This window comes from Syngnathus typhle, linkage group LG1 (genome assembly GCF_033458585.1).
Source record: "Syngnathus typhle isolate RoL2023-S1 ecotype Sweden linkage group LG1, RoL_Styp_1.0, whole genome shotgun sequence".
Lineage (NCBI taxonomy): Eukaryota > Metazoa > Chordata > Actinopteri > Syngnathiformes > Syngnathidae > Syngnathus > Syngnathus typhle.
This window is the reverse complement of record NC_083738.1, coordinates 26,688,163-26,714,159: the sequence shown is the minus strand read 5'-3', so window position 1 is coordinate 26,714,159 and position 25,997 is coordinate 26,688,163. Positions and strand designations below refer to the sequence as shown.

At 46.4% G+C, this 25,997-nt stretch overlaps 2 protein-coding genes and 1 non-coding gene across 5 annotated transcripts; all 3 read right to left on the bottom strand.

The window, feature by feature from the left end:
• Positions 1-31: 31 nt before the first annotated feature.
• On the bottom strand, positions 32-21,786 carry kirrel1a (kirre like nephrin family adhesion molecule 1a). Of its 2 annotated transcripts, none has more exons than XM_061292313.1 (15): positions 21,081-21,786; positions 10,350-10,499; positions 9,272-9,421; positions 9,032-9,189; positions 8,815-8,965; positions 8,611-8,716; positions 7,876-8,024; positions 7,678-7,805; positions 7,471-7,597; positions 7,289-7,389; positions 3,998-4,214; positions 3,783-3,890; positions 3,588-3,715; positions 3,330-3,443; positions 32-2,538 (listed from the first exon to the last, which is right to left on the bottom strand). In XM_061292313.1, exons 1-15 carry the CDS (start codon positions 21,127-21,129, stop codon positions 1,825-1,827), a joined length of 2,550 nt encoding a protein of 849 aa, XP_061148297.1. In that variant the 5' UTR covers positions 21,130-21,786; the 3' UTR covers positions 32-1,824. The 2 variants fall into 2 exon arrangements, with proteins under 2 accessions (XP_061148297.1, XP_061148306.1); XM_061292322.1 differs by having other exon boundaries at positions 3,330-3,407; positions 21,081-21,785.
• Positions 5,292-25,997, bottom strand: il13ra1 (interleukin 13 receptor, alpha 1). Of its 2 annotated transcripts, XR_009716287.1 has the most exons (11): positions 25,781-25,997; positions 25,342-25,487; positions 24,603-24,726; positions 24,435-24,534; positions 24,157-24,350; positions 23,949-24,082; positions 23,752-23,875; positions 23,588-23,687; positions 23,448-23,517; positions 23,063-23,222; positions 5,292-6,126 (listed from the first exon to the last, which is right to left on the bottom strand). XR_009716287.1 is itself a non-coding variant. In XM_061292333.1 (10 exons), exons 1-10 carry the CDS (start codon positions 25,989-25,991, stop codon positions 23,118-23,120), a joined length of 1,308 nt encoding a protein of 435 aa, XP_061148317.1. In that variant the 5' UTR covers positions 25,992-25,997; the 3' UTR covers positions 22,496-23,117. The 2 variants fall into 2 exon arrangements, 1 of the variants encoding a protein (XP_061148317.1); XM_061292333.1 differs by lacking the exon at positions 5,292-6,126 and having other exon boundaries at positions 22,496-23,222.
• Positions 22,796-22,869, bottom strand: trnar-ucu (transfer RNA arginine (anticodon UCU)). Its single transcript has one exon. It is a non-coding gene; the product is annotated as a tRNA-Arg (tRNA).

The following is a 25,997-nucleotide window of genomic DNA, read 5'->3' as shown; positions in this document are numbered from 1 at the left end:
AGTGACAAATATGTAGTCAAAAACAAGGAAGGACAGATTACTTATTTTTTTAATTAAAAAAAACAGTGCTTTTATTTATGTAATACTGTGGAAAAATAATTACATACATTTTTAAAAAATATCGAAGGTAGAGAAATTAAACAAAAGTTCGATAACATACTTTTAACATTTTTTTTTCCTGCTACGGAACAGTACAATAACATAAACATTGGGATTTTCTTAAGTCAAAGACACAATAATACAGGATACAGTCCTACCAGAGGTATAAAAGTACTAGATCGTGAGAGAAATGATAGACTTATATTGAAACACACCGGCATACAACAATCCCACGCACACATGAGTCAGAGGCGGTTTGGAGTATGCATGTATCCATTCACACATCTATACAAACACACTGTACAAATTGATGTGCGTGCCAATGCCCACACACTCCATCTTGACTTCTCTCTCTCTCTCTCACACACACACACGCACGCACACACACACACTTACTACTACATGTCAATATTGTAGACAGCCTTCACGGAGCCTCGCCATACACATTCTCTTCCGGCCCTTTTGGCAGGCAGACGATGAGAAAGGATAATGTTCTTCCGATAAGGCCACTCAGTTCTAAACCCCACGTTTGTGTTTTTCTCATCGTCCGCACCAGTCTTTTAGTTTAGAGCTCGGGGGTGGGGAAAAAGGCCCAAGCTGAGGAAAAAGTCTTAAAACAAGGTCCCTCACCTGGTTTGTAAAGCAACAGTCGCCAATAGAAGGAGCTTCTACTGCATACTACTGTACATGGTCTAAGGTGAAGAACAATATGAACACTTGGCACTAGGTTGTTGGTTCTTTTTTTTTTTTTTCTTTTATACACTGGTATACCCTTTTTGATGGCACAACTCCTCCGACATTTGGTCCATACATACACATTTTATGTTTGACATTGACAAAAATAATTCTGTAATGTTAAAAAATAGAATACAAAGCTCTAGTCATGTGTGCAAAATTAAAAGACGACACATATAGAAGAGAGACGTCCAAGCATGAATACTGTTGATGCGGTGCAAAAAGGATGATGACCTTCCTACTAACAACCACTTTCCCCCGGCGAATACGTAGGGGATGAGCCAGTCCCGATACCGATATTAGTCATCGATACTTAAAGCGAAAAAATGATCTAAGTCTTCCTCGGTGCTACCTTGCAGCCGTTTAACACATCGGTGAGTCATCATGTGCGCTGGGAAGGCAGAAATGGATTCGAATTAATTGTCATGGTGTTCATTCGAATTTTACGAGCCATCAAGTGGTATCGGGACTTGGTGAATAAAAACCAGAACCGGTACCGAACTGAAAAAAACAAAAACAGTGGTGTTGAGCATCCCTACTAATAAGCATGATGGGAAACATTGGACAAGAAAAGATGGCAGCCATAAACGACTCCCGCCCTCTGAGGTTTCTCCCAATCACATGTACCGTGTCAGACTTTGAACGGGTCGCGCCTCCGCCAGAGTTCGCAACCCTGCGCCGTTCTTTCAGCCCGTAGTGGAGCGCGATTCGTTTCGTGGGAACTCAAGACGCAGTCCGGCAACCCAAAGCAAAAATCCTCGTCGTCCATCCTCGTCATGATCGTGACTCACGCCGTCCGCTCTCGCCGAGTTTCCAAACACGTTGGCCAGCGCGCAGTCGGGCGCCCACACTTTTGTCTGCCTTTCCCGGCACGCGTGTGTGCCGTATTCTGTTCACCGGAGCGTGTTGGTGTGTGCGTGTAAATATGTGTGTGTTGGTTGTAGCTGCAATGCCATGTCGAAGACACTCCTTCGTGCCGCCGGAGCGCTTTCACACGTGAGTCTGCATCCGCTGCGTGTGCCGGCTGTGGGAATAGTCGGAGTGTTGCGACGTGTAGGAGAAGCGAGTGGAGCTGCCGTACTTCCCGAGTCCCGTGTCCGCGCCTGAGGGGGCGGGGCCCCCGGGACCCCCGGGACCCACGGGACCCCCGGGACCCACGGGACCCACGCCCACCCCTGGCCCGGCCATCCCCGATCCCACCCCGTACATCTCATAGGAGGGGCCGGCCTCCAGCGGGGCCAGGCTGGATGGGGCGAAGCCTATCCGGTAGGTCTGGTAGTGCGACGGGTATCCATAGTTGTCGTACGCTAGCTGGGAGGTGGAGTCCAGCAGCCCGCAGTCGCCCGGGAAGTCGCCGGCGGCGGCGGCGGCGGCAGGGGCCGGGTTGCTGGGCGCCTGCTGGCTCTGGCCCCCGCGGGTGAACGTGTTAAACTGCGCGTAGCTGATGTGGGACAGTCTGGAAGGGGGGCGCGGGTCATAGCAGGCCTGGGGGCGGCCCGGGGAGGTGAGGGGGCCCGGCGGGCCGGGCGCGCCGCCGCTGGCCGTGGCGCCGGAGCCTCCCGCGCTGCTGCCGCTAATGGACGCGGCACCACCAGGGGTTCCCGTCGGGGAGCGGTAGTCGGAGTAGTGCACGGTGGAACGGGAAGCGGGCCGGCCCTCGTCAAGCGTGGAAGCTCGTACGTTGTAGTAGCCGTTGGTGGGATCCTTGGGAAACAAATCAAAACGGTGATATTTTAGTCTTAAACGTTTTCACAAAAGTTGATTTCTGTTAGTGTGTTACATGTCCAAGGTCCGTTTTTAGTATTTTAGTACTCAGTATTGAGGGGCCCAGAAAAATGCATATGTAAAATTTCTGCTGTATTCAAATTGATTGTGTTCCTCCAGAAATGTCGACGGTTTTACAAATCCAATGAAGGTTTGATGGTGTAGTCAAAGAAAGTTCTCCTTTAAAGTAACTGCGTTCGAATTCCCCTTCCGCGGCCAGGGGCTCAGCAGCCCTCAACGTCTGATCCTAGAACTGCCTCTGGCTCCGAGCCTCGCTCTGATTCAAGTGCATGAATCAGAGTGGAATCTCGCCAACAAACTGGGCGCAGGAAGACTGACTATTCCTGACACGAGTCTTCCATCTCATCATCTCTCACGTAACCAGACGCCTCACTGGGCCATTGTTTCACAGCGCCGGTGCTTTAGGCAGTCGAGGGAGGGAGGGGTGGGGGAATGAATCCCGGCTGTTGTCGGGGTGATCTAACCACCTCCCGGGGTGGATTCATGTCTGGGTTCCTTTAAGACGATCCGACTCGTGCTCCGACCGGAGGCTCGGCAGCGCGGGTTTTGACAGCTCCATGAAAATCAAGTAGATTCATTACCTCGGCCCAACGCCCGCAGGCGCAGAATGCGGAAAAGATGCACGCAGGCTCGACTTCTCCTTCCATGTGGTGTTGAATAATGAATCATAATAATAATGAGCAAAAAAACAAAAAATGCGGAGGGCTCACCTTCAGGTCGTACTCCTGGCGGGTGTCCAGGGTGTCGCTGCGCAGGTCCGACTTGAGCTCGATGTCGTCCTTAAAGGGCTGATTGGAGGGAGAGAAGGACACAGAGGGGAGAAACTAAACGGTCAAAGAGGAGAACCAAACCAAAAAAAAGGAGAACAGGAAGTGAGGGAACCAAACGCGACACAAAAGAAGAAAATGGAATTAGAGGTAAAGGAGAAGGTGCGGGGAAGCCAGGTTACGCGCGAGCGCGCAGCTCACCGAGTACATGGCCTTCACCATCCGCGAGGCCGTGGACACGCTGCCCGTGTCTTCCTCCAAGCTGTGGCTCTCCTTGTTTATGGTTTCCACCTTAATGTCCGGCTTTCCCAGCGTCACCCCTCGCCGACCTGGAAGCACAACCATTGCAGAGGTGGAGCTTGTTTGGGGTTTTGGGGTTCATGTTTGTTGACTCACTGCCTTTGCGTTGACGGTAAAAGATGAGTACGAGGATCAGGAGGAAGATGAACAAGAGGATGGTGGAGCCCACCGTGCCAGCGGCGATGATCCCCACCGGGACCTCCTCTGTAAAAAAAAACAAAAAAAACCCACAAAGATCACTTGAGATTTTGATGCTCCTCTTCATTTTGATTTTGTTGACGTTTTGAAATCACAATTGTTTTTGAACGCACCCGCTTCTTCCAAGGTGATGATCATCGTGCCGGGCCCGAAGGAGTTGGAAGCCGTGCAGTTGTAGGAGCTCAGGAAGTCGGACTCCATCACGTTGTTGATGGTGAGGGTGGAAAGGACGCCGCCGCCCTCGGCCGACGTTCGGCTTTGCTCCACCGTGTAGCGCTCCAGAAGCGTGCCCTTCTCCTCCTCCCACACGTTCTCCTTCCACGCCCACACCTGCACGCCATGGCATACTCGCTTGATGGGGTGCGGACGAGCGAAATCTCACCCCGGGTTTACGACCCCTTTCATCATGCTCGAGTGACCCTAACCTCTTTATCTAATGACATGCGTGCACGTGTCAGAAATATATTCACGCTGCACGCCGAAGGGGGGCAAGCTAGGAGTGAGGGGAGTTGTCCTCCATCTTTAAAGGCACTAAAAGCAGCTGTATTATTCAGCATATAGTGTATCGAGGCCAGTTAATTATGCATGAGAGCCCACATGTTCCCATAATGTGCCCACTTGTTCCGGAAAAGGAGATTCTTCCCGTTGTGGCGTTTACTGGGACAACTGTTCCTCCCGCCGTCCTTTTTATATTTTATAAATCTTTTCTTGTCCCGAGCTGCGGCGGCCGCATTAGATGGTGGGGGGGGCCGCGTGGCCAGTCAGGACGCATCCGTCAAATGATGCCCGTGCGATGCAGCTGAGCGGAGAAAGCATCCGGGTCGCTTTTCTGACGCACGAGCTAAAAGTGGACCGGCTTAGTGTTGCTTTGTTGATATATGGGATGGAGGAGGAAATTTTTTTTTTCCCACAGAAAGAAGGGACGGTGCCTGAAAGAAGGAGCGGGGTCATGGTGCGAAATGCCACAGAGATCCCCCGAGGCCAAAAAAATCTAGATTTGGATCGGCGCCGAATTGTTCACCTTCACCCCCTGCTTGTTTTGAAAATAAAAATGTCTGCCGGGTCTAGAGCATTTTTTTTATTCGGGCTCCAGAGCTTTGGAATGCCCTACCAGCCGTGGCCGATTCGGCTGGAGTTTGTTTTCGGTCCCTCAAAACCAGGGGTCACCAAACTACGGCCCGCGGGCCGGATACGGCCCGCGGGACCGTTTAATCCGGCCCGCCAACCCTGAACAAATTGTATTATTAAACTTTTTTTTTTTTTTTTTTTGCTCATTTTGCCTGCAATGACTGCGTTTGCCCAGTAGATGGGGAAGCGCTCGCCTGCGCATTTACTACCGGAAGCCGTGTCAGAAAGCTCGGTGCACACTCACAAGTGCGTGTACGGACATGGCGCACTCGCGCTCTATTTGTATCAGTCCCGAATTTAGAGCGTGGGCTGTGACGACAGCATTCTTGTAATTTGCGCGCTGAGCTTTCAGATGCAGTTTTGCGCTAAAGCCACCCACAAACCTTCCCCTGGAATCCTTCCGTTAAAATGTCGCCCAAGTAAAGCAGGGTGAACACAGTGACGAGCGTTTAAAAGAGTTGCCAATTTGGCTCGACGTACGCGACGTGACGTTCAGCCACATGAACGTCAACATCTACCCGTCACAGATCGAGGTAAACGGACAAACACCTCGGATCTCGCCTAAGAATTGCCACAACAAATTTTACTCCAGACTATGACGCACTATCAAACTTTAACAAAAAAGACAGCAGTGTCTACAAGCCTACTGGAACCTACAAAAGGATTATAAGGAAGGAACACAAGAACTTTAAGAGACTGCTCATATGTGTCAGAGAGGTTCTGCTCTGACAACTGAGCTGAACTTTTATCTGTTAAGATTGTTCATGGCACAACAGAAAGTTAATGTTCCATGGTTTTTTTTCTATGAAGAACCCAGAGAGAGTTATTTAGTTATTTATTTCCTGTTTTTTCTGTGAAGAACTCAGAGAGGGTTTAGTTATTATTTATTTCATTAATAGTGTTATTATTTGTTTCCTGACTTTTTTTCTGTAAAGAACCTGGAAAGGGTTATTAAATAACCGTTATTTGGTTATGTGTGGCTTTCTGGAAAACAATATTTTTTTTAAGCTCCCCTACGATCGTCACACTTTTTCTGTTACAAACTGCCACCGGCCCGCCATCAGAGAAGGGAAAGGTTATGTGGCCCTCACAGGAAAAAGTTTGGGGACCCCTGCTCAAAACAAACGGCATGCAATTGTGGCATGCAATTCTGAACTTTTTCCCTCAAAGGCAGTGGCGCGGCTAGAATTTTTTTTTTCTGGGGGGGGGGGGGTGTATAGGGCTCCACTAGATATTTTTTTTAATAACCCAAATAATTCTTCAAAAAATTCTGATAAAGATTCATTATGTGTTTTCAGCAGGGAATGAGCGGAAATATAAAAGTTGGAGAATACCAAAACGGCAAAGAAACCTGGGATCCAAGTACTGTATTTTCCGGACTATAATGGGCTGTAACTATATGTTCACCGTTGCAACAACTGAATTCCAAGGATTTGGAAAAAATATTCCAATTGTGTGTGTAATATATATATATATATATATATATATATATATATATATATATATATATATATATATATATATATATATATATATATATATATATATATATATATATATATATATATATATACCGTATTTTCTGGACTATAAGTCGCACCTAAAACCCCAAAATTTTCTCAAAAGCCGACAGTGCGCCTTATAGTCCGGTGCGCCTTATATACGGACCAAATTCCTAAATTTAAACTGTCCCGAAGCATTGTGTCATGGAATCAATCATAAGTATCCCACTGAAGACTATGAATCATGAATCAAAAAGACTATCATTATTTTGTGATTATAAAGTCATTTGTTGCATCTGAAGTTGAAATAAAAAAGATAAAATGGAGAATGATTTGATTTGGATTAAAAATCGGACATGATGCATTAATGGTGTGCCTTATAGTCCGGTGTCCCTTATATAAGGACAAAGTTTTAAAATGGGACATTCATTGAAGGTGCGCCTTATAGTCCGGTGCGCCTTATAGTCCGGAAAATACGGTACTATATTTGAGGGGGGTGGAATGCTCCCACAGCCACCCATCTATCTACACCAATGCTTAGCTGTGTACTTTTTAACTGACATTTTTGGTTGTTAGCATCGCCTTTGGATATTTTCCAAGCCAAGCCTTCACAAGTATCAAACGGATGCGTCCCGTGTTTAAGCGAGAAAACGGTTTGAAATACCACAAAAATCAATCATGGCTGACAGCATGTCAATGTTCCTCTCCTCAAATGGAGAAAAAGAAGTGATGAACTGACTTTGAATCCAAGGTGGACGGGTCAGCGCTACTTACAATCTTATCTGGAGGGGGCGTGCTCGCAATGTAGCATTTCACCTCGCCTCGCTCCCCTCGCACCGCATACTGGATGGCTTTGCTGGAGATAATGGGCGGGCCTGCGTAGGGAAAAGGCAGACAGCCGTTTTAAGCACCCCCCACAAAAATCAGATTTGGACTTGCTTTTGTCATTTCCTGACCGTTGACAGTGAGGGTGACCTCCGTCTCTCCGACGCCAATCCGCGGCACGATGGCCTTGCATACGTACTGGCCTGCGTCGGCCTGGCTCACCGACTTCAGGTACAGTTGGTTGCCGTTACTCAGGACCTGTGTAGCGAGCGCACGTCACACCGCAAGCCGATCCCGAGTCCGTTCATTTCACATGATTTGGCATTTGCTCTTCTTACCATGTTGGAACCTTTCTTGAACCACGTGAGAGTGAGCGGAGGGTTCCCGGCCCATTTGCAGTTAAGGGTGACGTCGGAGTCGACGTCCACCGTTTTGGGTTGAGGCTCCACCAAGAGAATGGGACCAACTGGAGAGGTGGAAACAAACGTCGGAAAGGGAGGTCGCGGAAGGAGCAAGCGTAAGGTCGAGACACTCACAGTGAACGTCCACGAGGATGCTGACGTTGGTCTTTCCCACCGCGTTGAAGACCAAGCATGAGACGGGTTCGGTGAAGAAGGAGTGGTCCGCTTTGGTGGTGAACACACTCTCCCTGGCACCCTGCAGAACCACGCCACCTTTGGCCCACCTAAGCGACACAGGAAGGAACTACTTTCAACCCCGTACTATGTCAAAATTGTCTATTTCGTATTTTTTTTATTTTTTATGAATATAACAGATTTGAAGAACCAAAATAATTGCCCTCCATAGTGTTTTTCAAGAAAAATGTTTGCTGTCGGCTATAAGAATGGTTCGTCTAAGCCTAAAAACAATTCCATCATGAAATAAGTTAGTTTGTTTTTGATCGCATAAAACCCTGAGCCAACATTAGCTAGCTAGCCAAGACAATGATATTTAATATGAATAAAAATCTACACTCATCTGTAGTTTTGACTTGAATACATTTCACGCTATAAGCAAAGGAGATGAGTCAGTATTTACATGAATACGAAAGTTTTTCTTGTTGTTGTTTTTATAGCATATAAGCCTGAGCGAAAACTAGCTCGCTAGTTAGCATCATTTTTATGTTTAATGTGTAGCTTTTCATTTTGTACTTAACAACATTTCACGGCATATGTATTTCTACTTCTGTACTTAAGTACCAAGTGCGAGGACTTAAGCTCCCACGACTGGATTTCGAGTTAGACACCCTTATATTAGCAAAAGGAACTGACCTGTAGCCCATAATAGGGGGATTAGCATGAGCCTGACAAGTAAAGGCGACCCTGTCGCCCTCCATGACCGAACGAGGTTCGATGGACAAAGTCACTGTTGGAGGATCTGTGAGACGCAGATGGCAAAAATAAATTCTTGTTCCTTGCAAAATCAGCTTTGTGTTTTTGACTTTTTTTCGCTGAGAGGACGGTTAGCGTGCTTACGATGCACATTGAGCGTAACGGTTGTGCTCCTGCCCGCGGGGGCGGCCAGGTTGGAAGCCACGCAGCTATAGTTCCTCCCCGTGTCTATGTCGATGGGGTGGATAGGAAGGAAGCTGCGCGTGGTCACCCTCTTACGGTCTGGAAGAACCTCCTGAAGCCATTACAGAACAGGTCAAAGGTCACATTCGTCTGCGCGTCTTTCGTCGTTTGGACTCACGGTGGCGCTGACGGCCCCGTCTATGGGCAGCCCATCTTTAAGCCACTCGATCATGGAAGGTGGTTTAGCACCCCGGGACACACAGCTGAGGTTGTAGGACTCCCCCGCGTTGAGGAGAACCTCCGGACCGCCGTCGATCACCGGGTCATCTGGAGGGACTGCACAAGGATGGGGGGGTCAGGGGGGGGATTGTGACAGCAATCGGCAAAATACTAAACGACAACGAGGAGGGAAAAGTACTGAGGACGGTGAGCTTGGCCCTCCTGGACCTCAAGGCGGCATCGGGGGCCTGGCACTCGTACAAGGAGTCGTCAGACAGGTCAGCCGACAGGATCTCGAGGTTGTACTGGCCCAGCTCCTGAACCCGCAGCACTCGGTACCGAGGCCAGGCTAGGAAGACACATCTCAAATGTAAATCCTTGAATGAGTCTCATTTCATCAATCCTTGTATTTTGTGATGCCCACGCATCCATCGCACAATCATCCGCCCCCCCCAACATGTCCGCCAGCTGTGCCTCAGCTGCACAGTCTCACCAAGAGGTGGCATCGACGCGCTCGGTCACCAAGCAGTAATGTATTTATTTACTTATTTTCGGGGCACTCAAATCGACTGTACGGCACGGTGCACACAATTTGCTGCTCAGACGGAGGCGAGAGCGTGAGACGGGAGCGAGAGCCCGAGTCGGGCCTCGCTGTTGGTCCGCTCGCCTCACAACCTTGCGTGTCCTTGCTTGTGCTCGCACGTGCGTGTGCGCCTTGTTTAAACATACATGCATTTGCATGTGTAATGTGGAGGGCAAGAAAGCGTATGAAAAGACCACAGAAGCCACACACACACACACACATACGACTACACAAACACAAGTCTGTTTTATACATAAATGCTACAATGGTGGTTGTGTACTACAATCCAGCTTTGGCCATTTGGATTTTTTTTAATGCTGATGTGACAGCCAACATGTTTTAAACAATTTAAATTTGGCAGGGTCGTTAACAACCCTCCTCTCTTTGCTGTGTCAAATTTACAAGACATTTATTTTCACTTTATAGAGACTTTTATGGCCTGGAAATTTGATGTAAAAAAAAAAAAAAAAAGCAGAGGGAGGTTATAAGGGTGACTTTGAAAAGTACATAAAACCGGGTTTGGGCCAGATGCGACACTTCTCGTGGGCTTTTTACGCGTGCGAGGTTTATGTCTTTGCAATCAAATTGATTGAGTGGTCCCGAGAGCGCCCCGAATCGTAAACGACTGGGCAGCCTGGCGAAAGGCGACTCCTCATTTGCATGCGGCTGGCGCGTGGCACGCTTGACGTCTCACCCCGCAGGTCCTCGCCGATGCCAAGCGCGAGCCCATCTTTGGTCCACTGAACAATCCCCGAGTAGTTGAAGACGACGCAGGACAGGATCACCCGCTGGCCCCGCACCACCGACTGGTCTGCCGGTTCCTGGGAGAACCTCGCGGTCCACGCTTGAAGGGAGCAGAAAAAAAATAAAACACAGGAGTGAGTCGCCAGATGAACCTTTGAAGAAACGTTCATTTCACCCGTGGTTTTATTTCGGGCTAATTGACTGCGCTGCGTTGGAACGTCGTGATTGCCATCTTTCGGCCATTTTACGTGGAAATCAAGACCGAGCGTCTCATGCTGACTCAGTCGAGAGGATATCAAAAGGCAATTTCAGCCTGGGGTGTCTCTCGCTCTCTCATCCCCCTTTTTTCTTGTTTTGTCAAGTCTCGGAAGCCCCGCCCCCCTCGTGCCTCACCGTCGCCCCGACCTCACCCCCTTCTTGCTCATTCCTCCCTGTGAGTCATCTCGCAGGCTTCCCGAGCTACAGGGGCCATCATTGTTTGCTCGCTTCGCCTGGACCCCGCGATTATGCCCCGCCAGATGAACCCGAGTGCTGCTGCTTCATGTGGAAAATGGAGCAAATCAAGAAAAGAAAAAAAAAGAGAGAGAGAGAAACGCCATTGTGTGTCTCTTGGATGTCAAGTTGTAATTAGCTGTCCCTCCAGGACAGGACTCCCGCACGGCGCGTCTCGTTATTATTTACTCGTTATTATCGTATTCCAGTAGTTCCATGTCAAATTTCGACTTTATGTTTTTAGCCATGACGCCTTTTTTTTTTTTTTTTTTTTTTCCCTGTTCCTCCTCCTTGCTGGTTGGAAGGGGGTTCGAGGCGCACTGTCACAATTCGTTTATCACATTAAATATCAACCCTCCGGCACTTTCTCTCTCCCTCCTTCAGTCGTCATCGCCTCCCACTGTTGCCGTTTCACTTTATTTGACCGCCCAACCAAATTCTCCACCCCCTCCCTCCTTCTTCTCGCCCCATTCCCTCACACTTCTCCCTCGGAGGCCTCCAGAGTTTCTCATTCCTCTCTCACCATTTTTTTGAACCAACTGCCATATGCCTGGCCCAACCCAAGTCACGACCCTCAGTCCTCATTCTCCTCGTCGGCTCGCTTATTCCATATTCGAGGAGACCGGTTGTGATTCGCCGAGGTGCATTATGCCCACTAATGCGAAAGAAAGCAGTCATGCAAAAAGGAAAAAAAAAAAAAAAAAAAGGAAAGAAAGACTCCTGCACCAATCACAACAATAGCTTCTGACAGTGCTGCACATTAATATTCTGACGATAAAGAAGATGTGCGAGGCTACACGCAGGAACGGAGAGGAGGGAATCAGATGCAGATGGAGCTCTGCGGCATGCATACCTCGAATAATTCAACACTGAGCCCAAAAAAGAGAACCAGAAAAAAAAAATAGGAGCTTTTCATTTGCCAGGATGGATGAAATGAGACACAAGTTCCATTTAAAGTCATGCATCACAATTTGATGCTAATTAACAGCACGTGAAGGGCGGCTTCTTTACACAAAACAGCACAAAAAGCCGCTTTTCGTACACGCACGGGCTAATCCCCCCCCTTTTTCCTTTTTTAACGAAGCCGCAAAGTCGACGGCGGCCCGAGGCCAAGCAAATCCTCCCTTCAGCTACCTCGGCGAGGCCAGTTGGAGGTATTCCCTCAACAGTAAACCGCAAATGTAATCCAAAGTCAGCGGATGAACAATCTAGAGCGAGAAAAAAAAAAAAAAAATTCTGACTCATTTCAACATGTGCTCCTCGCCTTCTCATTTCCATATTATCCACTTAACACTTGTCAACACCGCAAAGTGTGTTTGTTTGTTTTCATTCGAGGTGTTAAAAGACCAAAAATGGAGACGCGGCGTACGCAGCGGAACTCGTATTGGTTCATGATGTGGGTTATGCTGCAGTGACAAATATAGAGTGTGTCCTGATTTCCTTGAGTCACTCGTGGCCAAGATAGCAGCGGAGCGCCCCGTCCACACAAAGAGGTCGGCGCACACAAAAAACACGCCGCCGCCGCCGCTAGCTGGCGAGCCACTTCCTGTGGACGCACGCAAACACGACCGCAGTCCAGCCCAAACGTGTAATCGACACGTTGAGGCGGTTTGCTGCTCCTCGCTGCTGTGAAATGCTGACTTTTGGGGAGGAGTGGAATTTTTTAGATGTAGGCTGCCAAAAAATGATTTCATTTGGTTATTAGGGAAAGACAAACAAGGCAGTTTGTACCTCAAATCATTTTCCCTCATAGAATTGGATAGAAATGCCGTTAATTTGTTACAGCGGCGCTTGAAACTAAAAAGTGTAATGTGTGGTGTGTTTTTTTTTTTATAGGACAAACATAACACTATAATAGTGTAAGTAGTAAAAACATGCAGTAAATAGATAACATTTCTTTTCTTGTTCATTTTAATGCCTGGGATCGGTAAGGTCTATTATGTGATGATACAGAGAAGGAAAAGTGGAAAACTTTGTTGCTATGAGAACAAGTGATTTTGGTAAATAATAAACAAAACGCTAATGATGTATTTTAGATGTACTAGATATTTAAATTACCGTTTTTTTCCATGTATAATGCGCCCCCATGTATAATACGCACCCTAAAAATGGCATGTTGATGCTGGAAAAAAACCTGTACCCATGTATAATACGCACCCAAATTTTGACTCCTACTTAAGTCCGTAAACGTAAAATTATTTCAGAAAAAAGATCATCTTTGGGAACAACCGGATGTTATTTTGCCGGTCAGTATCACTGCGCATGCGCTAGCAAACTCGATAGCGAAGAAATGTTTCGGATTTGTGTAGGGTACATTGTGACAGCAAACGAGCAGGTGATCTGAGAGCATTGTGTTTGTATGGAGCGTGTTTGAAGTGAACAGCAGAGAAGAAAGTGCATCTGTAATGGCGGCCTCCGTATAATATCCGGATTAACAAAAAAAAAACATATTTTTTTTGTACCCATGTATAATGCGCACCCCAGATTTTAGGACAATAAATGAGTTAAATTTTGCGCATTATACATGGAAAAAAACGGTAAACAGAAGAAGCAAGAAGCAGCCTGTTAGTATCCAGAGTAATGTTATTTTTTTCTTCGCAGAGGATAAAGAAGACGTCAATATTTCACTTGCATCCTTTCAAATTTGTCACAGCCTCTCAAAGCAACACTGTGTACTTATGATGGCATTTTCATTTGATGCTGAGCTGTGAGAACAAATACGTGTCTTGGGAAACATATTTTTTGGAGTTCCTCCAGCCCACTCCTTGCCAACGTAAGCATCATTTTGACGCCTGTCAAATAGACCCGACCCAACGCCGGCACGCCATCACCAGGTGACTCACATTAGTGAGACGCCACGGGCCTCCGAGCTTCAACAGCAAGGCGTTTGTACCTGTGAACTAACAAGAGGCTACAGCAGATGCATGCAAAGACATCTGGAGCTATTTTTAGCCTGCGTGCTGTCGATTTGCCCCCGCATACCCCGGCGCTATGCTGCAAATGTCAACGCTCGCTTGATTTCAACGTTCCTCTCCGGGCTTGCGTCACCTCTTTCTCTCCGTAAGAGTCAAACGGCGCTCGCGTGGATTCCTACGCATCCGTCGCATCGTCTTTGTCTCCGGCCGGCCTCCTCCCTGCTCCCATCCATAAAGTCTCCCGTGCCTGTCTCTTGCTTGCACCTCCCCGTCCCATCCAATCCAGCAAAATCGGGTCACCATAGCAACAGATGACGTTGGAAATTAGCCAGCCTAATAAGTTTTTGCACGCCGGTGTGCTCACGAGCGTATTTGGTGGTCTGACAAAGCCTTTCTAATGAATCCGGAACAAATATTCAACTACGTTAAGCCCCCCCTTCAATCTCTCTGGCGCTCATCGATACACTACAAATCAATTCTGTGATGTGCCCGGTTCAGTGCAGCCGGCAGCGGCGTGCGGAAAAACGGAGAACAAAGAAACACGGAGGTCCGCAGACGGCGCCGTGGAGGGGGATGACATCATTGTTTCAGGACAAAGTTCCTCGACATCATTGAGTCACCTCTCGTTGTCGACGTGTTGATCGAAAGCGTTGCGTCGTAAGGATGACGGTTTTTGACAATTATTCCTTCTGCTGTAAAATTAAAGGACAAAGTAATATACAATAAATAATAATTATTATTATTACTATTATTATAATCCATTGTTGTAAATATTAAAGGATTGTTTTTTTCATTATACATATTTCTTAAGTTAATCATCCAATTAGGAGTTATAATTAAGATAATAATAATATAAATAAATAATAAATAAAATAAAAATAAAATAAATAAATAAAAGATCAACAATAATAATAGTCACCCCATCCAATTAGGAGTTATAAATAATAAAATAAAATAAAATAAAATAAAATAAAATAAAATAAAATAAAATAAAATAAAATAAAATAAAATAAAATAAAATAAAATAAAATAAAATAAAATAAAATAAAATAAAATAAAATAAAATAAAATAAAATAAAATAAAATAAAATAAAATAAAATAAAATATTGTTGATGTTGATCAAAAGCTTTGCATCGTAAGGATGACGGTTTTTGACAATTATTCCTTCTGCTGTAAAATTAAAGGACAAAGTAATATACAATAAATAAATAATAATAATAACAATTATTATTATTACTATTATTATAATCCATTGTTGTAAACATTAAAGGATTGTTTTTTTTCATTATACATATTTCATAAGTTAATCATCCAATTAGGAGTTATAATTTTCAAATCATTTTTTCCCATTGAAAGAAATGGTAATACCTTTAATCCGTTCCCGAGGATTTTATACCATGAATCCGTTCCAAGGAATTTTAAATGAGAGTTTCTTTTTTTTTTTAAATCTCTTCTCTTCTGTTTGTGAAGCCATTTAAGTTCACTGCACTTTGCTTAAGCGCAGTTAGCTCAAGCTACTTTCACAGGCTAGAAAACATTTTCCTGCTTTGGTTTACACGATTCACGTGCACTTTCTGCCTCTGTTAATCTGACTACGGGAACTCAACCACATGTTTCCTTAACAATATGGCCGCCCGCCTGGATGGCCATAATAACTCATCGCTATGGTGACGCTATATGGGGACGCAATAATGGGGGAGCCTATGATGTGGAGTGGAAGGGGGGGGGGGCAGTGAAAGGAGGCATCCTACTGTGCGCACTCCCACTCAAAACACAAAGGTGAATCTTGGGCTGTGTGTGTGTGTGTGTGTGTGTGTGTGGAATTTGGGGAGGGGGGGAGCAGGTTTTGGACAAAGACGATGTCTTTTGTTTGCCGCATTGTCCGCCCGCCCGCTCGCTCCTTTCCTCTGTCATCTTACCTCATAAGCCTCCTTTTTTTACAAGCAGACGCCAACCTCCCTCTCTCTCTCGCTCTCCGTCTTTTGTCAATGACTCCATTCCCTTTTCATCCCTTTTTGTCCTCCAACTACCTTTCTGTTCCCACTCCCCCTTTTTCTTTTTCTTTTTTTTACCGTTAACACCATCACCGCAAGGAAAAAGGAGCATTTTAATGTCATGACGCCATTAGAGGCTCCCACCCATTCTTTAGGGTGAAGTGCGCTACAGTATGTGTGCGTGGCAAACCTCTGCCGTTACCATGGCGACAGCCCGTGAGGACCACTGACACAATGATAGAAAAGTGTGGCCATGGCAACTCCAGGATGACTAGAGGATAATATGATAATTTGGCCACGACGCATCTGACACATTACGGGCACATGAATACGCCGGAGCTCAGGGAAAAAAGCCGCTGGTAATCCGCTAGCGAATCGCAGCCAACGTGCCTGGCGGCTGACAAAGACTAGTCTGCGGTAACTAAGGGCAACCCTAAGTAACAATGGTCGTTCTCTGGACACGCTTGAACGCGGCGGACGTATACATACGCACGAAGCGGCGCGCCTCGTAGCGCCGCAGTCCATGCTATTGCCAATCGATCGCTTGCGGTGGTGGTTCCCGATTGATTTTGAGCATTGAAAGTCACGTTAGAGCAGGGGGGCACGGAAATGCTACTCACAAAGAACCCAAATGGGTTGGACAATTAAATATTTTTTGGAATCAACTATGATGTGATGAAAAACATTTTCATGTTAGCGCCAGTCCGAGAGTGGGAAAACTAAGCATTAGCCTTGTTAGCTTAAATCGCCGCTAGCCTTACAAACACAGTTCAAACATCAATTTTTGATTGGAAAACGAGATGCCAGAAACATTTAAAGCATTAAACATCGATGCGGATGGAGTGGTAAAGTCGACTCGCGGACCAGTCGACAGATCGGTTCTACCCGTAGTAGCCTGCGGCCTTGTTCTAAAATTAGCACACGGGTGATGGTACTTCATTTGAAAATGTAAACACGTTGAGACTTTTGCATTTTATACTTTGTTAAATCATTGTTGGTAATTATGTCGAAAATATCAAAACTAGCTTCCGTTTGCAAAAGTTTAAGGACCCCTGCTCTAAAGTCACTGCCCCCCTCACGTGATGGAGCGGTGTAAACATCGGTGAGCGACGGAGTACAGCGTGACTATTTTATAAGCGACATCCCGTCGATAAATGATCTCTTCCAAGGTCCGCTTTAATTGAATCCAGTGCAATCTAATTTCATTGGTATGTACTGTCGCTAGTTGCAATGTCATCCGTCACGGGGCAGCCAATAAAAGCCCGGGGCCTCGACCTCGGCGACCTTTTGGAGCCGAGCGAGAGCGTTCGTATGGAAAATCTTGCCAACGACGCCGTGCAAAGGCGTCTTCAAGGTGAGAGCTTCTTTGCTGATGGAAGCGGGCTCAATGTCAAAGATTGCGCAAGACTCCACTCGCCGCGTCTAGGAATTAAATAAGCGACACAAACTTAACTTAGTGGCGCAACAATCTGTGCAGACACTTTTTTTTTCTGGCCAGGGGATGAAAATCTGGAATAAGTAAGAGGAGCAGAAACAGTTTGTGCGTTAGGTGCCTGGCAGTAATCCTGTAATGTGATACTCTGGGGATGACCAACGGTTTTTGGCAAAGGGGGGGGAGGGGGGTTTCCTGTTTGAAATTCCCATCCCCAGATTCCTTCTGAGGACCTTTTGAGAAGATCTGGAATCTGATTTGATTGTCGGTCCCATTCCTCGTAGCCAGCGGCATCTTCAACGTACTTCCGATGGCGTGCGGTGTTTTCAACAAAACAGAGATGACTCGCAAAACACGTAAAAGTCCATTCGTCGGGAAGTTAGGGTCAAGGTAAACGTGACCTCCAGGCGCCATTAGATCGGCGAGGTAGAAAATAAATAAAGCACGGCATTTTTTTAATGACCGCCGATGACGGGAGCGCTGGCTTGTTATTAGTTGCGCAACTATCGACAAGCAGTGGGTTGGTGTTAGAAGTGTGGAACCGATTTGGGTGACCCCGATGTTACCGTCAAGGGAAGAAGGATAGATTGAGACAAATACCCGCCTCCCTCCCCTCGTCCCTGGTGAGGAGCCGAAAGTGGGAGAGCGCCAAAATGAAGTGACATCATCAGTGTCAACCGCATTCCTGCAAGGGGGGGGGGGGGGGGGGGGGCGGAGAACTTTTGAGGTTACAGCACCTCCACCCAATCCCCTGTTCTCGTCTTCAACACGCACTCCCGTCCTTTCTCGAACCCTCCACTCCACCAAGCTCATTTCTCATCTTGCGTTTGCAGTTTTAATTCATGTGCTTCGTCTCTGGACGAGCCAGATCCCCCCCTAGCCTCCCCATCTCATAACCCCCCCCTCCCCTAGCCTCCCCGCCCCTCCCCTCTTGTCTTTCCCCTCTCCACCGACCAAAGGAATGCAAGAAACACATCTGGAAGCCATTAGAGAGCCAAAGAGAGGAAGGGGTAGATGGAAAGAGAAGTGGGGGCGTAAGGAGAAAGAAAGAAGCCCGAGTGAAAAAAAACAACAAAAGAAAAAAACGGGAATGTTACAAGTCACTCGTGCAAATCGGGACGGGGCCCATCCTGGCGATTACGGCGCAAAGCCGCCTTTGAAGAAGCAATGGCAACATGTTCGATGTGAATGAGCAGGGCAGTGGAGCTCGAGTAATGCTTCCTTTCTCTTTACAGCCCCCGCCGGCTCCCCAACACACGGAACTCTCCACCCCCTCTCGATGGAGGAGCCCTCCAGAAAACCTCAACCACCTCCGTCTAATCGCTCTCAATCAGGCTTCAACCACCTGCCCGTCAACAATCCGCCTTTTTTCCAAAACGGGGTCCTCACTGTAGAATGTCACCGTGGTGGTGGTGGTGGTGGTGGTGGGGGGGGGGGTCAGTCAGATGTGGTTAAGTGTGCCTCTCTTGCTTGAGGGACTCTGCATAAAGAAACCTTTTTAAGGGGCTGTGTTGTTTTTCTTTCCCTCTTTCTTTTTATAACCCCGATCGCCTCCAGCCTGTCAAACACCCCCCATCGCATTATCGGGGCTTTAAAAGTCGAGGATCTCGGAGCTGTCGGTTTTGCGTTGACCATACATTTGATCATCGGGAATCTAAGTGACGCGTCGGTGAGGTTTTCTGCTGAATCGCCGCAATTTGGATTTACCTTGACGGAAAATTGTCGTCCGAAGAAAAAAGGCTTTGGACCAACAGGTCGATTCAGACGTAAGCGGGCTCAGAATTCTGTTTGGCCTATGTCACATTTCTGTCTCCATTCTTCAGTAATCTACGTCTGAGCTGACTTGTTTCCTTCTCAGCTACAAAAAAACGACACAGACCAGAATCTTGGGTCCCCGCAAGCGGCTCTATGAAGTGAACCACGAGCGTCCAGCAAGTTCCTCGGGCACATTCAGGAGCTACTGTCACCAACTGATGTGAGCAGCAAGAAAACACAGCAAAACCATGCTGCTCTGTCCTCAGCTTCCCGTTCCTCTGATCACCTTGGTAGTCCAGTTTTCTGGAAGCCCCTCCTGCCCACCAAAAGTCTTTACTCAGCTTTCACCACATTATTCTCTGCCTATGTCTTCTTAATACCGTTTTTTTCCATGTATAATGCGCAAAATTTAACTAATTTATTGTCCTAAAATCTGGGAGGCGCATTATACATGGATAGCAAAAAAAAAACCAATTCTTTTTTTTTTTAATCCGGATATCATACGGAGGCAGCCATTACAGATGCGGTTTCTTCTCTGCTGTTCACTTCAAACACGCTCCATACGAACACAATGCTCTCGTATCAGACGCTTGCTCATTTGCTGTCACAATGTACCCTACACAAATCCGAAACATTTCTTCGCTATTGAGTATGCTAGCGCATGCGCAGTGATACTGACCGGCAGAATAACATCCGCTTGTTCCCAAAGATGATCTTTTTTCTGAAATAATTTTATGGACTTAAGTAGGAGTCAACATTTGGGTGCGTATTATACATGGGTACAGGTTTTTTTCCAGCATCAACATGCCATTTTTAGGGTGCGTATTATACATGGGGGCGCATTATACATGGAAAAAAACGGTAAGCATCCTTGCTAAACTATAATCACAAACTGATGAGGCTAACAAAACTTCTGAACCTTTGTCAGCATTCGAGTGCAGTGCCGCAGGTCAAAGCTCTGCCTCGTCCTTAAAAGTGTTCCACAGAAGCGTCTTTGCCCCGATTGATTATGCAGTAACGCATTAAGGGGCTCCTCACCTTGTGTGTCGTTTCAAGGCCGGCGACGCTGAATCAATCACTCCTCGACAATCGCATCCTTACAACTTCCCAATTATGAGCCGCTCCGTTGATAACCATGCGATTGTTAATAAGCCTTTTGCTGCTATGTTTAAATTGCACACTGTGAAATATATTTTTCTTTCAAGGCAGAAAGACATCCCGGCACGACGTCGTCCCAGCCACATTGGGCTATCGCGGGAGGGCAAACGTGTGTGTTTGGAGAGTGATAATGGATGACACGCTTGCGGACAATGCGTGTGTGTTTGTCATGTGGACATAACGGTGGAAAAACATGTGACGTGAACAAAGAGGCGCGTGTGTGGCCCCGATGAAAAGGATTGTGTCCAAAATGTGGATTCAACAGCATCGATGGGTGCTGCACCTAACCCACCCTCCACAATTCAGGTGGCAGACACAGTGACATCATCCCTTAACAGAACACGCCCCCCCCCTATACCTATGACAATAGACAATGGCACGCACATTGGTACCTTCATCAAACAGGTTGCACTTACATGCTCCTCATCTTCACAGCCTTTGTCTCCTAGCAACTGTGACTATTTAATACCTGCTACCACTACAGGTAAAAAAAAATAGTAAGGGGGGGGGGGGAGCGACTGTTTCGTACCCGGCGGTTGTTGCCGCTGCCGCGTTTTATGATGCACGCAGGTAAGGATGACACGGGAGAGGAGAGGAGAGGTGAAGAGAGGCGAGAGCAGTGACAAGACAAGCACAGCTGATCAATCACACTCATTCCCGTCACGTTCACGGTTCAGTGCCGGCGTCCGAGTGGGGAGGTTGCATCACTCACACATCTGCAAAGGTCATTCATGCAACGTTAGGGCATCGGCATGCACGGCTTGAAAAACAACAAAAAAAAGGAATGGAAAAAAAAAAGAGAAGAAGGAAAGCGTGGCCTTTTCTCCCCCCCCCCCTTCCCCACACACAAACTCCCCAAATCGCTTCCAATTACGTCACACAGAATACCATTTATCCTCGTTTCCATTTGACGCGGCCCAAAATGCATCCTTACCAGTTTGTAAAGTCAGCAGCAAAGTGAGGAGCAGCAGCAGCCTCTGCATGGTTCAGCCCACCAGGAAGAATAAGTCCAGTATGGGGACAAAACTCCGTGAGGACGGCATCCAAAAGGCAGAGCTGGACGGGTCAGTGAGAGAAAGAAAAAGACGAAGAGCAGCAGCACTAGTCGTCTGGATGTTGCTCAGCTCTCACTCGGCTTTTACACCATTCCGCTGCTTTTTTCCCTCGTCCCCTCCACCTCTGCTCCCTCTCTCCTCTTTCCACTGTGGCGGCAGTCCGCTTACTGCTGCGCACGGATCGACATCAAGTCATCGGATGATCCATTAGTTTCCGGTAACACTTTTCAAAATAAAAGCGTAGAAACACAACCATTGAATGTGTGGAAGAGGGGATGGGCAAATTTTGAGCACGCATCTTCTATGCGTGACAAAAAATGCTATTTTAAATATAAACAAAATATCCACTATATACTAACTCACCAATAAAAGTTTTGAAATAAGCAACTAAACAAACACATTACAGTATTGACGTCTGATTCCAAATCCAATGTCCTTGCTCCTCCCGGAAGCATAAAATGGCGATAAAGGTTCTTGTTGTGTTCTCCCTCAAATATGACGTCGAATCATTGTCATTCCACAAAAAAATCAATATAAACAAAACGGCTGGTTTGCAGAGCTCTCATTCTCGTATTATAAACAGCCACTTCCTGTCTTGCATTCACTGCAGTTTGCCTAACTTGACGTCATATCCTCATTCGAGGCGCATTCCTCGCTCGCTCTCTCTTCGTCTCTCTCTTTCAGTCTGTCTCATTCTTTGTCTTCTGTCTCTGTTTCACTGTCACCGTCTGCGGAAATTGTATCAAATCCTAATTATTCTTTCATTCCAGTTTTAATAAAGAAGCTGGTGACCGCTTTAAAGAACGACATCTGGATAGTTTGTGTTGTCACAGCAACATATGCAGATGATCTTTGGGGATGTTTTGGGGGTGAATTTATTACCCAGGTCTACAACGTGTACTGTGGAAATAGAATGATTAATAAAGTTTCTTTCAAAATAAAATTTTCGCCCCCCTCTCTCTCTCTTGTGACGTCATTGGAACCACAACACGGTCCCCTTTAAACCCAAAAAGATGATGTCGAAACTTGGGTGAAATCTTAGCAAGGATTACCAGATGAGTCCACTAATAACGAGTCGTGAAGATTGTTTCAAAACGTACAAAACTGCTTTCGTGTTTAATCGTGCTGATATCGAGAAGATACGTGCACGTTTTGGTCAGTCAGCTGAGCGTCGAACATGATGCTGGGGCGCCGCCTGTCGTCGTCTTGCTGCTCATGCAAAGGCCGAATCTGGACTCATGTTCTGGGAATTTGTTGTCTATTGGATTTCAAAAATGGAAAGAAATTACGAAAGTATTTTTTACTATATTCTCATTTATTGAGATAATTGCAACAATTGTATTTTTAAATGGACTAGTATATTTTGTATCTTAGTGTCAATTCTATGAGAAGAATAGACGACAAAGCATCTTTTTATTGAATTCTACTCTTTTATTCTATTGTCTCATCATTTGAATTGTTTTACGTGTAGATAATATTGTCGGACTGTCTTTCTATTGGCATTACTCGTGTCCATCACGGCAAACCTACCGCATCCTAACGTTTCATCAAAAGATGCAGCCCAAGCAAAACAAAGGGGGCATCCTCAGCGACCCATCTCTGCCGGGACTCGAACCCGGAGCCTCTGGATTAGAAGTCCAGCGCGCTATTCCATTGCGCCACAGAGACTGCGTCAATTTGATGGCGCAAAATCACGTTTTGTACGCAAGCGCGTCCGAGGCATCCTATCTACATTCGCAGCATCAGGACCATTCCGAGTCGCCATATCTGTAGTACCGCATACGGCCACTAGAGGGCCTCATGTATCTTACCGGAAAGGCAGAAAGATGACTTGTTTTCTTTCTTTTTTAGCGACTCCTGCCTCTAAAACAACCAGAAAACTCAAAACAAATCATAAAATAATGAATCGCAATTCGCTATAGAACATTCAAATGTGGTTGTTGCTGTTGCTCTGTCACCACACTGATTTGGCACTCCTCTTCCTCCTTTTCCAGGAAATTAAAGCTGAAAAGTCTGTCACTCTAAAAGGAAGACAAAAATAATTGAATACATTTAATTTAGTTATTGTGTTTCCACTACTTGCTACACCCAAATTATGAGAATTACACGTAGTCTATTTACTGTTTCGCTTCAGGCTGACAAACAATGCAAAATACTCTCTTGTATGTATGTTTTCAAAGATACAGAGATTACAGAGTGGTGGAATTTGGTATTTCATAGTGCTGGTCACATTTTAACATCATTACCTTGTTGTTGTGAATATCACTGAGGAAATCCCGAGGTTGGGGCACGTTGCTGAACATGACTTCCCGATTCCTGCACGGGGCAAGCGCGATGATTAACAAACAAGCTACAGCACGTCGTTTTGAATGTTGCTTTGAGCCACCTTCTGAAGCACACGCACGCCAGCGATGCAAGGCCGGCACACAGCAGCGGGATGATGACGATGGCGGCGTACAAGACGGCGTCGGCATCATGGTCCGCCTCTGCCGAGGAAGCGCACGCTGTTTAGCCGAGCGGGACCAGGTTTCCCCGAAATGTGTCACGTACCGAAATACTTGATTTCACTCCATTCAGAGTCTCCGCGAGGGCTGCACGCTCTCAGGGTCATACGGTACTGACAGTGAGAAACTCGGCCCAATAGTAGCCATGTCACTTCCTGGACCATTTGAGTCTAAGATAAGATGGTAAGAGGGCAATTTTTGGGAATGATGCGGCGTCTTTCATATTATTCCGCTTCCTCTTACCTTTTCCTTATCACACTCAGTGTAATTGATCACAAACTTCCACTGCGGTAGTCCGAAAACATCCGGAGGAGTCCAGCTCACGTTGAAATAACCTGGGACTTTGCTAACGCTCCAATTTAGGGGATGCGGTGTCACTGAGGTGGGAAAGAGAGTCACACGGGTCAAATATTGACAAAGACACATTTGAGATGTGTGACGACGTCGCTACCTAGCACAGGCTTCTCCTGAAAGGTGTTCTTGACGAGACCCCCGTTCAGGGTAGCGTTAAACAACATCAGGATGGACTCCTGGGCTTTGGACTTCAGACAGCAGCCCGTCCTCATGCCATTGGTGAGCGTGTAGTGCGGACACTCTGACAAGGACATGACGGCGGAGGCCACGTCCTCCACCTCGTTCGCTAACCTTGCGCGGATGACAAATGACTTAGTGTAATCACAGCATGCTTACTAAGCAAAGAGGCGGGGAGGTGAGGTAGGGGGGTCATACTGATAATAGAAAGCGAGATCCCGAGGAGAGCCGAGAGGCACCCAGGAGCACCGAGTCAGCGCCGACGAGATGATGCTGCACCGCACGTTACTCACCAACTCTGAGTGGGAGAAGATGAATCATAATAGGGGGTCCGAAATGTCCCGAGAAGGATTGTTTGCGCTCTACCTGGATATGTAACATTGAGGAAAGAAGGCTCGCTATTTGTGTGGTTGCAGGTGGTCTGAACAGAGAAAAACAGGGAACCCCCCTCCATTGCCAGGTTGTAGACTGAAGGAGGTGATTGGTGAGTCTGAAATAACAAGAAATTAATCTTTTTATTTACTGTTTTTTTCCCATGTATCATGGGCAAAATGTAACTAATTTATTGTCCTAACATCTGGGGTGCGCATTATACATGGGTACTTTTTTTTTTTTTTTTATCCGGATATGATACGGAGGCCGCCATTACAGATGCGCTTTCTTCTCTGCTGTTCACTTCAAACACAATGCTCTGGTATCAGACGCTTGCTCGATCACCTTCTCGTTTGCTCACACAATGTACCCTATGCAAATCCAAAACATTTCTTCGCTATGGAGTTTGCTAGCGCATGTGCAGTGATACTGACCGGCAAAATAACATCCGGTTCTTCCCAAAGATGATCTTTTTTCTGAAATAATTTTACGTTGACAGACTTAAGTAGGAGTCAAAATTTGGGTGCGTATTATACATGGGTACAGGCTTTTTTCCAGCATCAACATGCCATTTTTAGGGTGCGTATTATACATGGAGGCGCATTATACATGGAAAAAAACGGTATTAGCTGCAGAGGTATCACGGTACTTTTTCAGGGTCAAAAGGTGTCTCAACAGGAGTTTTGCCAACACACAAAAAACCAGCCGACTCGAAATTCCGTCATGAACTTACACTCTGTTCCTCACTGTTGTGATCGGCCGTTCTTTTTAACACATTGTATTCACAGTTTGGTGGCAAACCCTCGTGTCCCCACCACAGTTGTAGTTCAAAGTCGCTCAGCCAACGAAGGGTGAGATTGCGCGGTGGCAGGAGCTGACCTGAACAGAAGAGAGGACAGAATTGAGGAAGTAAAACGCATATAAATAGAACCTGAATCTCTTTTGGATGTGACTGTGATTGCAATATGTTAGGAAACTTCCTCTCGCTGTAGCTTTTGGGCCACCAAACGCCCCTTTGAGTGGCGAGCGTGGACAAAGAAAAAGACAGTTAAACACGCGACAGTTCAGGTAACTTGATGTGACGTCACTGAGGGGAAACGCCGTCAGTGTAATAATGTTACTATAATGACACTATATTATAGGATATAAATGGTACAAATTCACTTTCTTACCGGTTTGTGTTCGTGACTCAACTTCAACCAAAAAGTAAACTGCCACGGATAAGAGTAAACGTTTCACAAACATCCTCAGCTGGGAAAAAAAAATAAAAATCACAACAATGAGATGAACAAATTCACTCGCGTCTTCATTGAAACATTTTTCGACGAGTTGTCGAAGTCGGTCAATGGACCCATTCAGGCTTCCAAGGAAAGGCACAATCATTTGGCG